The following is a 23,311-nucleotide window of genomic DNA, read 5'->3' on the forward strand; positions in this document are numbered from 1 at the left end:
AAAGGGCAGAAAGCATCCCTTTGATTAGAGAAGAACCCACAAAAAGGCATCTTTGGAATAATCTCATTTCCTGGTGGAGCTTGCCACAAAGACAGTGGAGTGAAAAACACAGATTTTTTTTCCTGGTTAGAACCTTTCTTAAGCTCTTGCTTAAGAAAAGGATGAGTTTGAACAGGAGACAGGCTTCAGGCATTCAATCCACCTCCAAGACACTTCCAAAAAAGCAAGGGACAGCAAGAGCAAAGTAAAAGTACTTTTTCTCACAAGTTTTCCCCGGAATGAGCAGAATGGACCAGAATTTGCTTGCCAGCAACTGAACACTTTGTGCCAAGTGGAACATTTGAGAATTTTTGTTTCATTAGGCTTAGCAGAGATAATTTCAGGCGTTCATTTAGTATGTTTTCTTAAGACAGCTTGTCATCAAAAATGAAGCACTGCTTGGAGTTGTATTGTAAAATTTTTTACATGTCACAGTTTTTGACATTTAAATCCTAATCTGTCACAACACAGGCAGCCCTATGTGATTTTGCAGGGGCTCAAAATATAATCTATAAAAAGAAGAAAATATGCAAGAATATGGAGAGAGAATGTGCAAAAGAATACATGCTTTTCTCAGGAGCAGACAGCTAAAATCTATTCAAGTAGCAAGAATTCAGACTAAAAATAGAATTCCTGGATAGAAGTAGATGACCTTGGACACAGTATTATTATCAAGAAAATGGGGATGTAAGCATGGTGTTATGATCATATGGTAAATGATATTGCTGCGCAAAAAGTCTGAAAAGATTTGGTCTCCTTTTGATAGACATGATGGCATTATTGGCTTAGAGCTTGGATTGTTTAAAGTGCCTGGGGTTGCAAAACTTTCCTTATTTTAACTACTGCCATCTTGGTCCCAAATGTCTTCCACTTTCATCCTAAAGTGGCCATTTCCATTTTCTTAATGTTTTACTAAGCTACTTGGAGGAAAAACTTTTGAAAGTGCCCCATCATGCACCCAAGAGATGTTTTTCTGAGGTATGGTCCTGCTAAAAAATAGGTATTTAGGGTAAGAAGAGTGCAGCAAAGAGTTTTGCAGTGACCAGAAGAGTCCAGCCAGTATCTCTTACAGCCATTGGTGTATTGTTTAAAATGCTAGACCACAATATTCTGAGACTGCGTCTTTAAATTTCTCAAGCAAATTGTGTGATCTTGTGAGCTTAAAAAAGGGAATGACATTCCACCAAAAAAAACCCGAACTTAAGTCTTTTCCATAAAAACTCTCTAGAAAGAGGTGTTTCTTAGGGAAGCTTTTGTATCTAATAATTAATGCCAACTTACCCCTTCTGATTTAATTATCCTGTTATCATCTCCCCCAACATAATATCACTCTTGAATGAATTGTTTAGTGTATAGATTGCATTTTCTTCTTGTGAAATTTTAATAAGAAAAGCTATTGTAGAAATCATAAGGATTGTACTGAACCTACATAATGATTTTAATTAAATGACTTTAGAGAAATTTTCTTCTACATACACTTTATATCAAAGCTGAATGCTTCAGTGGAAAGACTCCTACAACTTGAGCGTGTTTTAGCTCAGGGTTTTAGAGATAAAAGATATCATGATCATGTGCTAGACTACACAGTTCTTTACATTGCCAGTGTGAGAAGGTCTGCTGATTCATCACTTTGAAGATACAAGTAAATTAGGTCAATATTAATAGGTGTTAAAGAAAGCTTTGGAACCTTTTTCTTCAGAATACTCTTGAATCCTTTTCAGTGTTGCCCTTTTACTCTTGTATTACTACACAGCTGGTACACCGAGTTGCACAGAAGCAAATATGCAGACAATGAGATTCACTTCTCTGCATTAATGATTATTTTTCCAGGGACTATAATGGTGAAAGGTTTAGACGTGCTGGGGGAACAATAAGAAGTTTTCAAAGATTCATTAAAGTCAACTCCAAAATAAATAAATCATATTTTCCATTGGGATAGTAGTTCTTCCTAGACAAGACCTAAACATATGTGAATATGTCTCTGAGATCAGAGAATTACACAATAATTTAAGTTGAAAGACACCTCTGAAGGTTATGGAGTTCAATCCCTTGCTCAAAGTACAGCCAGCTTCACAGCTAGGTCAGATAGCCAATAGAGCTCATGTGGCTAAATACAGCAGTACGATCTCTTCAAGGAGTACTTAAAGTAAATGAACTGGGACTCTGGTTAAGATTTCACTGAGGCTTTGCCATAAACTCTATCACCCACTTGGGGCCTGAATCCAGTACTCACTAAAGTCCATGGAAAAATTCCCATTGATACTGATGAGCTTTGGACAGGTCCTTTTGTGTCTTGCCTCTACATTTGTGAAGTAAAAATGACAACAAACTACAGGATAATAATAGTTTTCTATTACTGTTGGCTGCTGTGAGGATGAATCCAACAAATGTCTGTTGGTTACTTGAATGCTGCTTCTTTTTACTCCCTTGTCTTCAAAGCCACACTTATATTTAGATTGATCTTTCTAAGGCAGCTATATGGCCCCATTACTGTGGATCTCAACAGCTCACAGCCTTTAATGCTTTTATCCTCCTAGCACCCCTCTGATGTAGGGAAGCTCTATTATCCATGCTTTACTGATAGAGAACAGAGATAGTAAAGCTCAGACTGGTTCCAGGGGGAATAAAATGCCTGCTTACCTTTATATCTGCACATAAATGGCTTGCCCAAGGTCATTCAAGCAGTCTGTAGCAGAGTGTGCGTCCCTGTGTTTTGAATTCCAGGTAAGCCTCCTCTGCCTTAAATGGAGGTTTTTTTTCCCTGGAATTCAGAGTTGGGTATAGGGCAGCCATTGGAAAATACAGCAGATTTGAAAAGCAGGAAGAAGTATCAGTGTTTAAGTAGCTTCTGACCAAAAATAAAAAAGTGTAATGGGGCTGGGGGGGAGGGGTAGGAGGCGGGAAGCACTATTATTTGAAAACTGGTGACTGTAGAAAAGTGCACTTTTCGAAAGTTCCAGCTGTGTTACAATGATTATCATAAGAAAATCTGGTGAGGAAGAGGTTTCAAGCTTTTATGATGTCTTGCTGGAAGCTCTCTTGGAGATTTATCAGCCAGTGGGAAATGAATGGTGTAGTCAAGAAAGGAGGTGGTATAATCATCTGGTTAAGCAGCCAGGATCAGGCCGTTAGAGCAGGCAAATGAGTAGTGATGTGACAGGGAAGCAGAAGAGAGACAGTTTTTCAGAAGACTATAGCATGTGTATGTAGGACACGAAGAACATTTTTTTATATGGTTCTATCTCAGCGGACACTGAAATGTTCCTAACGAATGCCTTTAGGTACCTAAATCCTAGCGGCATCCAAACCAAACACTACAGGAAGTCTAGGACTATTTCAAAACATCACATACCTCTGGAAGACTATGCTTTGCTGAGGGGGTGAACAATGACAAGGAAGAACTTGCAGGATATTGGTTTAGGTCACCAGTATTCACCTTCTGGTGAGTCATTATTAAAAGATAGTATAGTTGAAATTTTATTTATATAATAATATAAATTCTATATGGACATATTTATCTAAGTTCTACGTTCCTAAGATGACAAGGCCCAGCTCTCCTTTTAATACAAAAAGGCAATACTCTTGGTTTGTAGCTGTATGGATTTGGGTTTGGTGGGGTTTTTTTTGCCAGTATGGGGCAGTGCAAAACCTGGGTAAGTTCGGAGATGATACAAAACTGGGGAGAGCAGTTGGTAGACCAGATGATTGTGCCACCATTCAGAGAGACATTGGCAGGCTGGAGAAATTGGGAAACAGGAACCTCATGAAGTTGAACAAAGTAAATGCAAAGATCTGCACTTAGGTTAATAACCCCATTCACTGACACTGTTTGGGGCTGACCAGCTGGAAAGCAGCTTTGCTGAGAAAGACATGGGGGTCCTGGTGGACAGCAAGCTGAACATAAGCCAGAAATGTGTCCTTGCAGCAAAGGCAGTCAACGACAACCTGGTATCAAGGGTTGCATTGGGAAGAGCACTGCCAGCAGACAAAGTGACCCTTACCCCCTACTCTGCGTGAGTGAAACACCGCTGGACTGCTGGGTCCAGTTCTGGGCTTCTCAGCAGAAGACAGGCATGGACTTACTGGAGTGAGTCCAGTGAAGAGCTGCAAAGATAATTAAGGGACTGGAGCACCTTTCATATGAGGAGAGGCTTGATAGAGCTGGGACTGTTCATCATGGAGAGAAGACTCAGGGGGATTTGTGGTTCTGTGGGAGCACAAGGACTCTACTCAGAACAGCTGCAGCTCTAGGATAAAACTTGGAAAATTAAATCCTGACATAAAGGAAAAAGTCTGCAGAAATTCACTTAACATATGAAGAAGAAGCCAAATTAGGACTAGGCTGGAATTAAAGTGACTTACGAGGATGCATTGTGTGATTCCTGGTACATCAATAAGATCACCTGCAACCTGGATGGCCAAGTTTATGGTGTTAGTGTCATTACAGAACATGAACTACTGGTATTATTATTATTATTACTGAAACAAAATCCCAATACACTTTGAGGCAAGAGAGAAAAAACAGAGGGATATATCCATTAAAAGCTGTCTGGAGACAAGTCCATGATGTTCAGTGGAACTGAACGTCAGACTTCTGGAGATACATCCGAGCTTTTTTGGCTTTGCAATAACATTGTAGTTGTAAAGTTAATCAGATTTTTGTGACCAAATCTACTTTATCTCCATGATGCTGAGCTGCACCTGATCAGTTTGCTGACTACATGTTTGAAGGTCTTTCTATGTTCCATCTTGCTGGTTAGAAAAACCTTGGCTTATTGGTTTGGTATCTATAGCTGGAGCTTTAAGTAGAAGCCATGATGAACAATATTCTTTTAGATCAGAGGTCCTCAAACTACAGCCCGCAGGCCGGATACGGCCCCCCAGGGTCCTCAATCTGGCCCCCGGTATTTACAGACCCCCCCCCGCTGGGGGTTGGGGGAGAAACCAAGCAGCCGCAGATGACTGCCTGCCACTTCATCCGCAAGCCGACCCCCTGGTTAAAAAGTTTGAGGACCCCTGTTTTAGATTTTGGGCACTATAACTGACTGTTGACAAAATGAGATTTTTAGCTTAGCTCTGACTTGGGTTGAAAAGTGTCAGGTCTCCAGACCTGTTCATAAAGTCTTGGAAGACTGCTGCATTCTGAACAAACATTAAATATAATTAAGGGGAAAATCAGTTCCTGCCCTTAATTTACTTAGAAAAACATGATGCAGAATGCACTAATATCTGTATATACAATTATATCACACAAGTAGACACTAGAGGATGTCTACAATTCCTGTCCGACTACCAGTCCTGTAGACCTTGGGTGCTACTGATAAAACATATGAAATTGTAATAGTGAAACAGATGTCAGGCTTGATATGGAGGTCCAATTCTAACAAACGACTAAAATACCTATAACCAAGGAAGCTTTTAGAATGTTACTGGGAATAAAGAATACTCTTACATAAAGTAATATAACGTATCTGACAGCAAAATAGAGGAGTTCTACTTTCAAAATTTCAGGTAGAGTTTTTCTGGTCCTGTAATGGCTTTGTAGTGTGGAGGGGTAAAAATCAAGAAGTTCCGTGCATAGAATATGCAGAACTGTGGCCTTGGTGCTAGATGTAATATAAATATTCCTTGTAGAACTCAAATGGAAAAGGACTGGGAGTGAAAAAAAGGATAGAAAGGATGAAGGCTCACAGTGCTGTTCTTATTGTTAGGAAACAGGGATGGTTTGAGAGGAGCAAGCTGTAGTCAGCAAAATAATATCATTAGCCAAGAAGCCACCCTGTGCAGCCACATGGGCAGTATGAATCACTTTACTGGAGGGAGCAATAGCAGAAGTTAATATTGCTATCAGTGCAAACAAGTAAAGCTGCCAAATTTTTGCATTGATGAGATATACCAACAGGAGTACCAGGATGCTCAGGCCAGCTTTTCCCGCTAAACCAGTCAAACAAAACCCCAATCTTACTAAAAATCCAACACACAGCACAGGTTAACTCCAGTACTATAACAACTGATGAATCGGGAATATTTTCAGTAAAACCTACCTGTGACCTTGCCCAGTGTGAGTGATTTAATGGCCTTAAAATCAATCTCAGAAAAGTTGTGTTTGAGTTTGAGAACTTGGTCAACCTGGAAGAGGTCAATAAAATTAGTTCATTACAACAGCATGCAGACACCCCTAGATCTCTCTGTACTGCAAACTTCTGGAAGGCTCTCAGCTGCAAATCAGTTAATTCTGCCCCCAAGTGTGATTCAGTTTCTAAAGATAGCAAAGTGAATGTGCTTTGATTTTATCATGAGAAGCTGCAAGATAAACCAGAATAGTCATATAAAGGGCTTCGAAGAAACTTCCCTTGCAGAAAAGCTTAAAATATTTGACACTGAACCCCCCCTGCTTCCCGAAATCCATGTCTAGTCACTTCAGAATACACTCGAAGGAGGCCTCTCTAGAACTGTATTGTGAAGAATTAGTTCTGCATAGAAGAAAAACACAGTGCAGCAGACAATAGATGAGTGGTACTTGAGGAAAACCCTGGCTTTTAGCATAAGCCTCCTTCCTAGATAATCAGGCCTACCCACCCTAGTTGCGTGCCTACTGTGTTAGCATTTTACCACTGAGACATGGAAACTGTAAAGAAAAACTGTGACGCTCCCTGTGTTTCTGTCTCCTCACTCTATTCCTTAACACATGGCTTCTCTGTAGATTCTGCCACCCTTCCCTGTTAAATGGCTGCTGTCCAGATCTAGCGATTTGTTTTGTAATATGAACTGCTATAATTAGCCTCAAAAGGAGCAGTAAGATGGTCCTCTTCTCCCTGCCTTGGAAAAATAGGCGAGGCAGGGAAACAAGACAGAGGAGGGTGCTTGTCTCTCGTGAGGCTGTCACAGTCAGCATGGCTTGCTTCTAGCAAAGGGACAGGGTATCGTCACGCACATGGTGGCTGCACCCTGCGCTCCCTCAGCTTTTCCTTCTCTGTGAGAGGATAAGGCAGCTGGGGTCATGTTCTCACTCGGGGCACATACCCCTAAATGAAATTACATTCCCAGGTGCTCATTCCCCAGCTGTTTTTCTCTCTTTGACAGCTTTTTAATGATCCATACTGTGTGCTTCCTCTGGGACTATAGCTCACACAGGCAGGCCTAAGCTCCAGAACCATGCCAGTGGTCCAGAAGAACTTCTGGCCAGCGGTGTTTCCTAATTCACTGATTGTCAGAGACAAAGGAAGGATCACTCAGTGGAAAACAACACAGCTGGGCACGCTTTGAAGCTGGTCTGGGTGGAGCTTTGGTTTTAGCTGCAGCCCTGGACCAGCTGCTGGACCAGCTTTAGTTGCACCAGACCAATGTGAAACCTTTGCCTCAGGTGACAATCAGGTATTGAAATTAGTGGGTCTCTTTGTTGCGTGAAGTATTATTTAACACCCAACATAAGCCATGGCATACCTGAATGGTGAGCTCTCTGCCTTCTCTGTTAATCTTCAAATGGTGCATCTCTCGGTTGGCAAAATTTCCAGAGTCAATGGTGAAAATGAGGAGCCCATCCTTACTCAGCTTGTATCGGACCTGTAAACTTCCTTAAAAGCAGAGCAAAATCCTACGTATAAAACCTGTGTCAATAATGAGATACTGTTCAATACCTTTACACAATATATAACTCGTTTTCTTTTTATTACAGTGGAGTAAGAAGGCTAAAAAGTCAAGAAAGAGGTTGAAGAGAAATGAAAAAGTTCAAACTGTAATGAAGTGTGAAAAAAAAATGCACTAGAAGAGTTTTCCTTCCTACTAGCTAACAAAGTCTGCTATGGAGACCATAATTTAATTGAGTAACTAACTATATCAAAGGAGAGTGTGTCTGTCTGCAGGTCAGGCATTTAGCACTGCCACAAAAGCTGATCTACACTAGTCGGCTAAGGATCGCTTCCACCAGAGGGCATGCAGGTCTTACACTGTTCTATTAAACTAATATTGGTGGATCTTACTACTCCTTTTCATCAAGATGCAACAGACAATGCAGAAGACAGTGACAACTGTGAGAATTACTACTTAATTTCAAACAGTTAAAGGCCCAGACTCATTATAATTTATAGGCAATACAAGCAAAGATATATTGTAAATGATTATACGTAAAAAATATTTTTACTTTGGTGTTCTAACATATTTGAGGAAATAAATATAATTCATATAAAAATGAATGCCAAACTTCTCTTTCAGTCTTTGTATCAAAATAGCATTGTGACTTCTGATAAATAACATTACCATAACAAATCAAATGCACAAGAAAACAAGGAATCCAATATGAATTTTAATCCTTTCACAAATGACTACAGGGATAAAAATGCATATGCACACATATATATAATTTAAAAGAACCAATTCTGATAAAATGCTTTCAAGCTTACTTTTCTGGGAATTAAGTAGCAGGGAGAAAAAAAAATCTCTGAACTTTTCAAGCTCTTTTTATGAATCAGCAACCAAAATACAGGGAACAGTGGTACCATAGAGTTAAAAAGCTTTCAGGGGCTACTTAGTTACTGTCTCCAAGGAGAAAAAGAACACTGACAACACCACAACCTTGAGCAAAGGGTCCTTCATTTATTTCCTGTTCTGAAAATCATCACAAAAAAGCCTTTTGTCCCTTTCCATTTCAGCTCTTCTGTTAGCGCGAGTTCAAACCATTCCAAGTATGACTACGTTCTGTAGAAGGCTGCAGGCAAATGTTTCCTGTGCTGAACAGCAGGGACTGCCTGACTGTCACTAAGGATGTGTTCACACTGTTTTAGCTCTAGGACCAGTTTCAGTGTTTGCAGAAGCAACACTTGCGTGCACATCATGATGCAGCGCCATGTCAGAAAAGCCCATGGTACACCTGCACAAGCTGCTGCATGTGCGTGGTGCGCTGACACGTTATTCAGAGGCACCTCTGACCCCAGAAGCAGTCTGGCTGTTCAACAAGGCGAATGGGCAGTCCTGCCTGGCTCCTGTATTCAGCTGTATTAATGCTGGAAGACTGCTCGCAGGTCCAGAGTTAGTGAGAGAGGACATGGGGCAGTTCTCCATCACTACATAGCGTGGATGCATCTGCTCCCTTCAGTCTTCCAAGTCCTGCCTCAGTAAGGTCAGCTCTGTTGTCCTGCAAGCTACTGTAAAACCACTTAATAGCGAGCTTAGAATAAGGTGCAAATTTCCTGCAGCAGGGGAATTTTGCCACCTCTACACAACTCACAGTGAAGTTGATAGTCCTTCCAGCTGGACCCAGAGTCCAGTTTAAGATCATCCCTCCTTTTCCCTCACCAGCATGTTTGGCTTCTCGGGCTCCTAAGAGCTGCACTTTATGTAACATTCAGTATATCCCAGGTGAGCACTGCTGCTTTCTGAGCTTTGGAGGATAGAAACAGCTTCCAAAAATGAAGGGGAAAATAATAATGAACTACTGGGATGAAGGCTTTTTAGCTGACTAGAGAGGGCGGCTGGATCAGGTGAGCTTTTAAAGTGAAAAATCAAAAAAAAGGAGATAAAAGGCATTTACTTTTTCACACGTAGTCATGGATGTTAGAGGAGAATTTGTGAAAAGATCAAGGTCAGTAACAACTGCTAAATTATTCAGTGTGATATTATAGGTCCTGATTCAGCTGCCCTGAATCATATTGCAAAGCTCCCATCCCCTCAATGCATAGCCAGGACAAAGAGCTACTGTCCATCACCATCAATGTCACATTTAAGGTCCAAAATGACACCACAATCTCATTTTCAATGAAAGATACATCAACAGGGAATAACAATGTAAAACATTTTATAAACCACTTTAGAAAGACCTGAGAAAAGAAGTCCATACACAAGGAAGCTATGGGACCTTCTTCAGACTTGTTTGTTAGGGCAGTGGGAGAGTTGATAAAAAATGGAAAACTTGCCTGACCCTGCACACGGCAGCTGAGAAACAGAAGATCACACAGAAGAAGCTGAAACTAAGATGTGATAGTGTAACAGATTGGTCCAAACTAAATCACGTCCCAGCAGAAGTATTTTGTATGCTGCCTCTTACCTGGAGCCTTTGAAAGGGAAGCAATGCAAAAAATGGAAGAGGGCCCAGATTTCGCTTGTGACCTTGTACTAGTTGCTTAGTTTGTAAATGCAAAAAAACTTTCTCAACTCTTTTCAAATGCTATGAACACACCAGTATATAAATAGTACTGCTATATTCAGGTGATCAATGTAGCAACCAGCACGTTTGTGTTCAGAGAGCCAGCAAGATATGCAATCTATCTAGGCTCTCAGGTGCTGCGAGCAGGGATCTACCCATTGACTTCATGAGAGGTGCACTGATTTTAAACCAGAAACTATCCTTAACATTTTTTGGGAGTCAATGGAGGAAGTCCTTGACATCCATTAAGAACAGATCTTACTTTTTTCTAGTGGTACGATTTTACTTTAAATGTTTTGAAGAGATCAGTAAATAGCATCTGATTTTACCAAATTGCTTTAAATTCCAATGGCAACTTTTTTTGGATGGCTACTCTTCAAAACTATTGAATTAAAGTTGGCATTTTGCAAGGGGGAGATTTACATTAATATTAACCAGAAGAACATGAGCTCATCTCTCCAGAGGTGTTTTTGAATTTGCACCACCATAGCTGAGAGCAGATTTTGGATAGCATTCAGTACCAAAACTTCTTCTGTTTTCAGAGTACAGCAGATTACATTGCCATTTTGCTACTTGACAGGCAAAATAAATGGATTATTAATTAAGATTATTATTAAGAATTTTTTTTATCCTTTGGATTTTCATTATCTGGTCCACTGACTTTCTCTATCTACATCAGCCCAGCATCACTAACTGCAAATAAAAATATGTGCATCAACCAGCTCTATTCTCCCAGCTCTCTAGTCTTTCGATTTTGCATCATTTTTGCCTCACAATAGGGATTCTCGCTAATCATGAGCAGTGTAATTTCTGGTAGACTTGTTGCAGTCATGCCTGTCATCCTCTTTTCAGCTCCCCGTGTCTGAGCATGCACACCTGGAGTGCCATAATGCTCAAGCAATGCACTACCTGTTGTGTTTTCTTCCTTCTCTAATGTATGTGGAATTGCTGAAGGTAATTTCTATTAAGCACATAAAAGAGGGAGGGAAGGAAAGAAAGAGGTATCATGCTTTTGGCCTTAGGCTGGAAAACTTTACCAGCATAATTTTGTGCATATTACCTCAGCAGTGTTAGGTAAGAGTAGATTCACACTTGATTATTATAGTCATCCCTTTCAGCTTCAAATTCTGCAGACTGCAGATCAGCATGCAGATATGCTGTGCTGGCTCCAGAACAGCCCAAGAGGGGAGCAGGCACACTATAGCCACAGTGTCACACAGTGCAGCGTGGCCTCTTTTCACCACTTCTGGGCGAAATGAGTCCACACGGGCTGCTGTGCTACTGTGATGAGACCACTACCAATATCAAAGCTGGCTTGCTACATTACTGTGGTCTTTGGTGTGTAACCTGCAGTACTATAGTCCATGACTTAGGGCTGAACCACGTCTCTCTACTGGGGTCAACAGCTACATTTTAACAGAGGTTCCCCTTGTGCAGAGGGAAGTTCTGGGAAACGGACCGAAGGGCAGTATTTATGCCATCCCATGCTGGTGACTAGGTTGGGGATAATTTCCTGAAACAAAACACTCCAGAGACACTCTTTCAGTGGCGATGGAGGCCAGGGTTAGTACTTGCTAGGAGTACACTAATGACCAGCATCAGCAAAACCAGCTTCCAGGCAGCTACAGGAACAGCATGGTGTTCTCAAACTGCTTCTGTCTTTTTGCCGAGGACAAGAAAGATGAGGTAGCAGCTCTTAAGTATAGTGGTAACAAGGACATTAAACTAGTTAGAGGTTTCAAAATGTTCAGCCTTAGGACCAAAAATATATTCTTAAACTCAACAGCATGAGAAACACCTTGGCCATGATGTTGCATGTTCTATGTCCAGACCCTTTTCTGACTGAACACATCAACAGGAGGGCTGTCTTTCTTTTGCCTGTGTCTACAGCAGTGCCTGAGTGGAATGTCAGAAACATCTGGTGGCTTTGTGGCCTAAGCCCACTAACTTTACATTCATTCTGGACTGTCAAAGCTTGTGTTGAAAATAAAATAGCAATTTTTAAATCACCAGCTGGAAAAGGGAGCATGGGAAAATATTACAGAGAGTGCTCTAGCTCAGAAAAAGACTTCCTGGCTTGAAAGATCTCACCCAGCACTAGGTATTTGGCAAAAAGGTTAAAGCAGCTCTGCAGAAAACAAAAAACTTGGATACCAGGAACTTGGTCTGTAAATCCATCATGCATAAGCAAGGTTCTTGTCACATGTCACCAGGACCACAAGTCTGGTGTCATTTAGTCTTCAAGAACCAAACAGCAAGCAAGGGAATATGTCCTTGGAGTCTGACACTTCTCTGCAGGACCTTCATTTACAGAAGCTGGTTTTAAATGAGCCCAGACTGAACCAAACACCTCCACCAACTTCAGCAGCACTTTCTAATGACTTAAACTGGCTGGACCAGCTGGCAAGACACTTTGCACTGCTCAGAGAAGCTGAGATTCATTCAGGGAGCACATGTGAGTGGCACACATAAAACATACAACTTTATCACGACCACATAACAATAGGAAAGATAATTTAAATCAGGGCAGCTGACAACTCTGATTTGGAAGAAATGTGTACATATAAAATAACAGAACACTGCATCAGGAAAAGGGCCTTGGACTACCTGTGGATTTCCCATTGCCTCAGAGGCACGAAGAAACAAAGGAGTTTAGAAACAACAGAACATCTTACAGCTGTCACAAACCAGCAATCACCGTCATCAGACTGTAAGGTGTTAACTACACCACTGCATCCACCCTCAACACTCACCTGGGCTATAGCTAAAAGGGAAAATAATTAAGGAAGGCATCAATTAAAAAAAGGATGGAATATATCAGTGAGGCTACTGATGTTGCTATTATGAGAAAAAAAAAATATCCCAGAAAGTAATTTTAAGCTCATATAGTGGAAATGTTTTCTCATTCCTGATTGCAGAACAGCACATGACAGTTTTCAGTCATCTCTACCACAAAATACCTCTCTGGCAACTTGCACAGCTTCAGCGTGACACTGTCCCTCTTCATAGCCTAGATACATAAAAATGAATCTCCGTTTCCTCGGTTAGGAGCAGCTGGCTAAGAAACCTGCTCCTTAATTAGCAGCTTCTCCCCAGGGATATTTACTCAGTAAATTTACTCTTCAGTGGAAGTGCCGCTGGTGATTTGAATGAACAGGGCCCATCTCTCCAGTGTTCAGTGGTGTTTAACTAAGGAAGTACTTGCACATTTTTCAGAGGTGACTCTTGCTATTTGTTTTGCATGGAGAAAACAAAAAGGTGAAGCTGTTGAACATGTTTGCTGATATGATTACTCAGCTATTGCATTTGCTTAGGTGACACTGTTTAATAGGGTTTAAAAAAAAAGTCAATCCCCCCAATTTGAATGCCTCCCACTCTAATGCTTGAGACATTCAGGACTTAAGAATTACATGCAGGCCATTCTGTACTAACAAAACCCACTTTTATGTTGCATTTCTTCAACTTGGAAAAAACCCACACCCCCAAAAGGCCCTAAAGGAGCCTATCTGGAAGCACATAACCTCAGTTAACTTTACAGTCCTGCTAGTCAGCTGGAGCCAGATTGAGAATGTCACTTAAACATCAACAAGTGTAGCCAGCTCCCGCATGACTGACAAATGTGTTTAACATTCGTAGACATCTCATTCCCACCAGCAGCCAGTTGGCTTAACATAGGCTGACCAGCAATTAAAAAGGAACTGGCAGATGCTTCTTGCTCCAAAGCTAGAAAATGTTGCAAGTCTAAAAGATGACCCAGAGGACCAAAGTCATAGAGCTACCATGCACATACCGAGTGGCTTAAAGACAGGGCTTATTCCAGCGATTTTAAAGGGAAACTCATCTAAACAAAACAGCCCACGTCCATGCCGAAGTGGCTGGGCCTAAAACGGGAATAGAACTAACTCATGGATGTGGGACAATACTAAACACTGTCTCTCCAGTTTAGCTTATGGGTAAGCATACACGCTGGTGTATTTGTGTACCCTGCAGGTGATGGACAGAGCCCTGCCACAATTTGGGATCTACCAGCTTGATGACAGCTGACAAATTGTCTTCCTTCATTGTGTCACAGTTTATCTGTTGGTGAAATAGATGAATGTCAGCATCCTTTGGAAAATTACATAAAACCTCTGGGTTTCAGTGATTTTAAAAAATATTAGTCATTATCATTATTGCTTTATTCCTAGTTACTTCTTTCTGGTGAAGGAACTGATTGCTGTTTCTTTTACAAAGTGATGCTACATTAATTATCTTTTTTCCCCCCGAAGGGGGAAGATGAAGGAAGGAGCTGAGGGCATCAGATGCAGTTAAATCTCCCTGAAATTACTTGCTTTCTGATGGTGAGATTTATTCTGGTAAATTTTAATCTGTACCTTTTTTACACATTTTGTGGAATTTTGAAAGTCACCTCAAGACCCTTAATTAACAAAAGCTATCTGTATGATACTCTTCAGTCTGCTGCTCAGATCTCTCCCCCTGTCTTTTAACACACACTGGATACCATTAGCCTACTCATGGTAGGCTACATTCAGTAGGCCCTATGGTTTACTCACCTTTGTATGTGGAAGAATCTTACCTGGCTTTCATCTCACACTGTACTTTTCATTTAAGAGTAGTGTAGCAGCCAGGCTGGCAGGAAGAGTTTTTATTCTTTAGCCAGTGAATGAAATAAAGAGTATCATCCTATGAATTTTATCCCAAAAGTTCAACCTGGCTTTGCAAATTATGCATCTTCACTAACTGTGTGAACAGCTTGCAGGCAGAAAAGACTGAGATCCTCTGTTGTGATACCCCGAGGAATTCATACTAACCTGCCCTCACCGAGATCCTGGCTCATAGATTCCATTCTTTTCCTAATATCTTTCAACTGTTCCTGTTTGGGTTTTGGCAGTACAAATACCTGTTCAAGCAAGGACTTGTTTCACACTGACCTAACAAATAACCATAATGTTCAGAATAAGAACATGGAAAAAGCAGACTGAACAGAAAAAAAAAAAGCAATCAATTTGAACACTACATGATGTCTGTGGAAGAGAAGAGCTAGCAATACTGTTTTAAATAAAACTAGAGAAGAATAATCATACGCTTCTCTTCTCAAACCTCCTTTTTGTTCTTGACTCGTAATAAAGACATCACAGAATTTGTGGGTTAATGGTTTTCTGAGGTTAATGATCCTTGTTTGTGTTGAGCTTTACAGACACTGCCTGGCTGGTCACAAATCTCTGGGAAATGTTCTGCTCCTCTGACCAGTAAGTCCATCTAAGCACAGCCTGTTTCATAGGTTATGTCAGCTCTGTCACTGGAGAAGTTGGATCCTTTAATCAGTGATCCCCTCCTGATTATAGCAAACTCTCAAGGGAAATCTTTGAGTTTCATAAAAAGCCATAACCATTGGCATACAAAGAACTGACTTATGTTCTTAAGTCATCTAATGGAAAAATTAGAGGAAGGATGAAACATTTGCTTAGTAACAATCCTAGTACAAGAACCATATAATGGTAGCATTATGATGAATTTTTCTGCAGCAAAATATGTGCTTATATACATATACTTTCACTACTTCACCTTCAAATGCATCATACTTCTGCGATCTGTCACAGTATCATAGAACGGCTGATGTTGGAAGAGACCTCTGAGGTCATGCCATCCACCCCCTGCCCCCCACTCAGGCAGGGACACTTAGAGCTGGCTGCCCAGGGCCATGTTCAGATGGCTTTTGAGTATTTCCAAGGATGGAGACTTCATAATTTGCTACAAGTTGTGTCAGTGCTCAGTCATCCCCATAGTAAAAAAAAGTTTCCTGACCTGCAGACAAAACCTCATGTGTTTCAGTTTGTGCCCATTGCTTCTTGATTGGCCTTGAAAAGCCATCTGTCGGCTCCCTCAGCACTCCTGGGTGCACCCTGCCAGGGCCCATGGATTTATGTATGCCCAGTTTGCTTAAGCATTCCCTGATCTGATCCTCTTCCACCAAGTGTACATCTTCCTTGCTCCAGACTTTTCCCCTGGTCTCAACCTAGGATTCCTGAAGGCAAATCTCAGTCATAAGGATTAAGGCACAAACACCCAATTTCATCAGAGAGGGACAAAGTCACCTTTTCATTATCCAGCCGGCATAACTTGTGTGTTATGAGAAAAAAACACATGCTAATAGGGACACTACGAGCAAGATAGAGAAGAAAGTTTCCTTGGACTCAGGTTTTTTTCAAGTAGTATTATCTTGGGCTTTGTGCTGTTTGGAAACAGCTACAGTGCTCCAAGGCAACACCTGAGCCAGCAGTCCTACTGGGCTACAGCTCTCACTACACAGCTCTCATGTCCACAACACAGATAATTCACAATTTAAGAATAACTGAAAAGTTGCTACTATCAATTCTCAGGGCTAAACATTTTGGCAAAAATAGTTCTAAGACTGTAATTTCAGAATTATTGAAGAGCATATATGTATCAAGCATCTATTTAAACATAGAAGTTTGCGACCTTCTGTCCTTCCTCCCCACCCTTTTCAGGACAGCTCCACAGAAATCCAACAACAAAAATGACTTTTCAACTGCAAAAAGTGAGCTAGGAACTGATGTCCTCTAGGAAATGAACACCTCCTCCAAGCAAATGGGAATGTGTGCCTTCTTCCTAGCTGATTATTTGCAGCCAGTGGTCTGGGGTTTTATGCCAGATACCGGTGAGTTCAAAGACAGTCTATATACATGCAGAGCACAGATCAATTATTAATTGCACGCTCAACCTTTCCTGCTCAATGTAATTCAATTATAGTTCCCTTGTTTTTCCCTTGTGGGTCTCTAGAACATCTCTTGACCCTTCAGTATGGCAAAATAATCTTCATAAGTACAAACATGTCCATGAATTCAGCTAATGAGGCAGATCTTTCAGTTCTCTCCTCTTGGAAAGCAGATAAAGAAATCTGCCGGTCCTTGGCTGAATGTTGTCGCTGCTTCTCCTTTCCAGTTAGTTTTGCATACTTAAGAGATTTAGTGCCATATGCTAAAACAAACAAAAAGAGCTGGGTTTGGGTGCCAAGTTCACCTCTTCCTGCAAAGACTTTTTAGTGTTGGATTTGAACTGAGAACTCTAAGCAGCATTCCTATTTTCTGTGACGTGTGCTTACAAGCAGAGAATCACCCAAGGCACCAGAGCTGTTTATACCCACAGGAGTTTCTCTGTTTACATAAAGACACTGGTTGGGAGATCTGCCATCCCAACTCTATTTACTCACAGTGCCACAGCCAGCTTCCCATTTACAGGCCATGGGGAAGATTTCTTTTACATTCACCATTCCCACTCAGACTCTCACCGGCCCCTCACTCAGTAAATAACATAAGCTTTCAGGGCCAACTACAACAATTGCTTGAAGTTGTATTTAGAAGATATATAGTCCTATCTGCCATATGAAATCACGTAATGGCTGTGAATAGACTGGGGTTGCCCCTCAGTCACTCACAGACAGTTGCTTGAAAACTAGTCTCCTCAACAAAGCTGTCTTCTGCACTTCTGATCTGTTAAAAATAACTGTACCTGAAGCTTGGCACTATTTTCCACTTCAGTCACATAAATTGTAAAGGTTGTTTAATGGGTGTTCGAAGTCTATGAGCCAGAAGGTGCTCTCAAAAAAAGACAATAGTGCTAGCAATAGTATAGCCTTGAGGGTCTTTCTGCCACAGTTATGTTAGCTACGTGGTACCCACATCCCAAAACATAAACCCGCAAGGTAGTAAAGCTAAAGAACCAGAAAAATCACCTCCAAAACCCACCTCAGTGTTTCAGGAAGTTTTCCACAATTATTTTAGTTTTGCCCCACTGAACTCCAGAGCACACAGCGTGAATGGAATCAAAAGATTCTTTGTCTCGAAGATTGAACTAGATTTTTTACCTTTCTTTCCAATGAATGACAATAGTTTGGGGTTTGCTTGAGAAAAGTTGCTGGAAATGCAGCTCAACAGACTTGTAAAGCAGAAACAGCAAGGAGAATTTACATGTCTTCAACAGAAAGGCTACTTCTGACTTAGAGACAGGAGGAGCTTACAGTAGATTTCTAGTTTATTGAAAAAAAAACAACAACCCACCCAGTAGCTTCTCACTGATGACATTGGCTTATTTTTTGTACGGTATTAATTCAGCTTAGCTCTATTACAGATTTTGTTTTCTTTTCGCATTTACTTCATGTGTCAACTGATTTCAAGACCTTATAGGACAGGGCAGATAGGACTTGATCTAGGTCCTGCTATTTAGTGAGTATCAGAAACTTAACAGAAGAATTACTCAAGCTGCTTTCATTTGTACTTTTTTTTTTTAACTATGTTTTTTCCTTCTCTTTAATCTTTCCTATGCGATTTCAGAGTCCTGCTTTACAAAAGATTTTGAGAACAGAGCTCACTGTGATGGCAATAGGTACTGGATAGAAACAAAGAAAAAAATACTGAAATTTTTTAGTTTCTTATGAGATCAGATAATAAATACAGATAAATTTTCAATCGCTGTTTGAGATTCTATCTCTTTTCTTCCATCTGGCTATCTGCTGTTTTTCTGGATCAGGTATTGTATTGTTTCCACAGAGAAAGCCAACAACATGGAGAATCAAAGACTTGGGAAAACATTTTCTAGACAATATACTTCATCATATTCATATAATATTTAATTATTTGCAGGGGGGGAGGAAGAACAGAGCATGGAGAAGCAGCAACAGTTTTTCTCCCCCATCAATTATTGTCTTTAGGGATTAAGACAAAGATAATAGTGCTAAGGTACTGGTAACTTGCTGAAATCTCTGTAGATGCAAAAATGTACAGTGAAAATTTAGCCTGGGAAAGAAAAAAATACTACTTTCTTTGCCGTAGCTTCTCATGATATCAAAACCTTCTGTGGACTGACCCACTGAAAAGGCTAATTAGAGATGTTTACCCATTTTCTGTAGCTTAGTAATGAGCACTATAACTTGAATTTTCTGCAGCACTGATATTAAAAAAGCACTGTCAATTATTACAGTACTGCTAATCTTTTGGATGTGGGATCAATGGGACTATGTGAGCTTTACATACCACATATGTATATATCTATATACACATATAAATGCCCATCTATATACATGTACACATACCCATCTATATACAATGCATACACATCAATGTACATGTGTAATTTGAAACTCCATGGGTACAATATTAAGACTGGGGAGGACAATGCTAAGTTATTGCCTGCAATTGTCAAAGATTTAGAAGCATAACTATTAACTAATGGCAGAAAGAATCCCTAAGTCATCTTTAAAAACATCAGCTTTTGAAAACTTACCCATAAGCTGCCAGGACATGAGCCAATTGATCAGAGGCAAGAACAACCTTGTGATATAGATAAGTTCTTTGGGTGGGAACCATTTCTAGAAATATTAGCTGCTAGATCCTGTTGAGCATCTCGTTTTATAGAAGGAGGTAATCAGTATAGGTCTAGAGTTGTATCTTCTACATTGATGTATGGTGGTACCCAACATCTGTCATAACTTTTATCTCCTTCATGAACCACCTGCCCTCTAAGGCTCCAAGCACTGCAGGGACCTTGTGTGTGGACAGCATTGATCTGGATGGGTGAAGCCACAAGTGGGCATGTGGAGATTTTATTTCCTTTCCCCGACCTGACACTGGCCTGTTTGATCTCTAAATGAATCATTTTACTACCACAATTCTAGTGTCTCAATCAATACGTACTGTATGTTCTGATGATAGGAACTTCTTTACAGACTCTCAGTACAAAGTGTATTGGCATTAAATATGATTAAATTAATTTTACCAAACCCAATTGATTTTACAGGTAATATTTCACACCTGACTGCATTAGACCATAGCTGCCTATACAAGTTCACTTTCATATAAACCCCTTTTAATACAGTCTAACTACGAATAACCCTTGCAGACACTTTCACTTCTTTTATGTTAAATATTTAACGCTAGAAGTCTGAAGTACCAGAAATATTCTTCTCATTGTCACTCTTATTAACTAATAATTTGCCTAATTATTTTGTGGCTAATAGAAAAAAGAAATAACAAGATACACAAGTAGTAGCTTGAAAAATACTTACAAAAGGTGAAGCATTAACATAGGTTGTTCCAGCATAATTTCTTAACAAGTGGAAAGGGTCTTGGGGTTATGGCAAAGAATACTCCTGTTCACCTCTCAAGTGAGAATGCCCATTCCCATTTCACCAGGAGCCTAACCTTTATTTAGCCTATCAGTTATCCAGCAGGGACCTGCTCAGGTCCTACTACACACTGCCAGACTCAGCAAGCTTCCTTGAAAATGAGCCAATAAAAGAGACGGAATCGCACTCCCTTTTAATGCTACAAAGGACATTGTTATTCATAGTCCAGTAACTTTATGGCAAGCATAAACCTCTTGGAGGAAGAAAGAGTAACATATCTCAACATTATTTTCATTGGAATAATTTCAATTCCAACAAGACCAAAAAATAAGAGGATAAGAGATTTTTAAAAATTATTACATTTGGGACAAAAGGGAAGGAATATACATGCTGAAATGATTGTCTTGAAAAAATGACACAGTAGCATGCACAGATCAACCCTGAAAATGACTTTCAGGAGTTAACTAAGGTCAGCTCAGGAGTTAATCAAGGTCAGCTAGTTCTCTTAATAATTCTTTGCACATTCATAGTGCAGAGTTTTGGAGCCTGACATCTCACCAACCCTCTAAACTACTGTTATCTTCATTTTACAAGCAAGTAAATAGAGATACAAGTCTGAGAAAACCACCGTTGTTTCATTTGCCTGAGTGTGCTGAGAGCTGCTCTACCTAATTTCCAGAAGCACTGAGTTTCTATCTCTATCTGAACCAAAGCGGAGACCTGCAGATGGTGCAGCCACAACGCAAGGCTTATCTCTGCTCCCACTGAGCTGCTACAAGAGATGATCCCAGTGTCCTAATCCCAACCCCTTTCGCAATCACCATTAGAGTCTCCCCTTCCAGAACTTCACAATTATAGCCTGCTTATGATTGTACTCCATCAATAAAAGTCAATTGGCTCATGTTTCTAAGGTCATTTTACACTACTCTGGCAGCAATGAAGGCGCTTTAAATTGATATTACATTTCACTCACTTTAGGGCTACTTTTGATTGCCTCAGTGGCATCAAGAGACCCAAGTGTAACTGAGAAGCAGATTCCAAGGTTTCACCCTCAGCAGGAGCAAACCTCTGCCACCCTGGAGCTACACATTGGAATATTCATATTTCTGAAAATCATAATCACTTCCCTCTGAGAGCAAAGCAGAGATGGAAGTCTGGGACTGGGTGGGAGAGGAAAGAGGGTTTCCGTAGTAGTCCCACCGCACTGCTGCACCTTTGGTTAGGGGAGATGGGTCCAGACTGATACTGTCCCAGCTGCTCCTCCCAGGGATTTGGATACTCATCCCATACCAGCCTGAATGCTAGCTGCATGACATAACTAGGAGATAAACCAGTGCGAAGCCCATCCAGATAATAAAACTTCTTTTTTTTGTTTCCCCCTTATAGTTTCATTTGATGGTACTTGAAAGCTTACCTACTTTGGAATTCACACACTTTCAGAGTGGTCTGGGTCATTGGGTCAAAAGTACATATTCAACCACATAGCATTAACTTTCTATTGTTCTGCCACAGGCTAGAGACTCACCAATACGCTTACTCATCACTTCCAGTGCTCCAGTGCCTGATAACTCTTGAATAATTCAAACATCCCCATTTGTCTAGGATGATGTTTGTCTGGAGTGAGTTTTCTGAAAGCATTGCAAGAACTCAGGAGCCAGAATCTTACTGAGAAGACATAGGGACTAAACCCCTAAAATCTTTACATGATTTCAAGAACTCCCCACACCATGTGCCTTTTAACAGAAAACAGATTTACAGGTCGTGTTTTGGTCAGTGAACCTAGAAAATGTTGACATTTTCTGGCGCTTTAATATTCAGGTGTGCTAGCCATACTCCATTGAAACAACCCAGTGAAGAGCAATGCAAAAGGTTAAACTGTACTATATTTCTGCACCGAGTGCTCTTGTACATTCATGGTATTTCTCATTCCCTTACCTTGGAGGCCTAATGTGGAATAAATAGCAAGGAATTGCTATTGTACGGTCTTACCAAATGAAAGTCAAAGCACATTTTAAGCCCCAACAACATGATTATTCAAAGACTGAATAGGCAAGTGTGGCACCGAATGCCAAATAAAGGGATATAAATAAGAGTGATGGCCATTTGCATGAACTGAATACCATGAAGTTGATAAAGTTGCAGACACAGAAATGAACTTAAATCAGTGCAGAATTCTATATTATTCTCCCAAAAAAACACTTAACACAGTTATACTGGTGTCCCTTTGGTAGCAAATCAAGAGCACTTACCATTCTTGGAGAGGATCACAGCCAAATATTCATGAAAGTAGGTGTTGATGTACAGCAGAAGGCTTGGAGTATGCGCTGTGAGAAAGCTAAATGCAATATTTTCCTTGGACATGACAGCATCCGCATAAATGGCAGAGCTTGGGGTACTTGCATTTTTTGTGACAGGATAAGGTTCTTGGAAAATATAGGTAATGGAAGTGCCGGCTTCAAATACTGCAGAAACCTCTGAAAGCAGATATACACCAAGGGAATAATTTCAGTTACTGCATTTTCAGATCCCCCAGACAGGCATGGACATGAGGTGACTGTCTTGGAAGCAGACAACTGCTCCTGACCCAGCTGACATCACTGTTCCTTGGTTTGGACAAGCAGCATGTCCTTCCTTACAGTCTGTCTGTCTGGCACAGAGAAGGACAGTGTATGGGCACAGGCCTCTAAATTCAGCTATTTAAGTGCTGGAATCAGATCTCCACAACATGGAACAGGCCAAAATGTCTGTCAGCCAAACAAATGCCCAGTTCACCATCTTCTGACAGCCAACAGGTAAGGCAGTATTTTGTCTTGCCCCCGCAAAAGACAACATATTTGTGCTTTCCAGTCTCCTGTTTAAACAAAGTCATTATTAAAGCAACACATTGACTCAAAGAAAGCCAGTCCGGGAAGCTGTCTTTGGTAGCTCCAGAAGAAGAAAAACATCTACCTGTGCATGCTCAGATCCCAAGAACTTGTGTCTTCAATAATCAC

The 23,311-nt window shown here is 40.6% G+C and overlaps 1 protein-coding gene across 2 annotated transcripts in view; it reads right to left on the reverse strand.

The window, feature by feature from the left end:
• The window catches only part of CNTNAP5 (contactin associated protein family member 5), a 296,748-nt gene that overhangs the window by 18,282 nt on the left and 255,155 nt on the right, over positions 1–23,311 (reverse strand). For both annotated transcript variants that reach the window (XR_003559721.2, XM_027804376.2), the window contains exons 19-21: positions 22,568–22,792; positions 7,483–7,613; positions 6,084–6,168 (exon numbers count right to left, since the gene is read on the reverse strand). Coding sequence is in view for 1 of the 2 variants with exons in the window: in XM_027804376.2 (XP_027660177.1) it covers positions 6,084–6,168; positions 7,483–7,613; positions 22,568–22,792 (441 nt within the window). In the remaining variant the exon portion in view is untranslated. The remainder of the gene's footprint in view (positions 1–6,083; positions 6,169–7,482; positions 7,614–22,567; positions 22,793–23,311) is intronic.

The sequence above is a fragment of the Falco cherrug genome, chromosome 8, assembly GCF_023634085.1.
Source record: "Falco cherrug isolate bFalChe1 chromosome 8, bFalChe1.pri, whole genome shotgun sequence".
NCBI lineage: Eukaryota > Metazoa > Chordata > Aves > Falconiformes > Falconidae > Falco > Falco cherrug.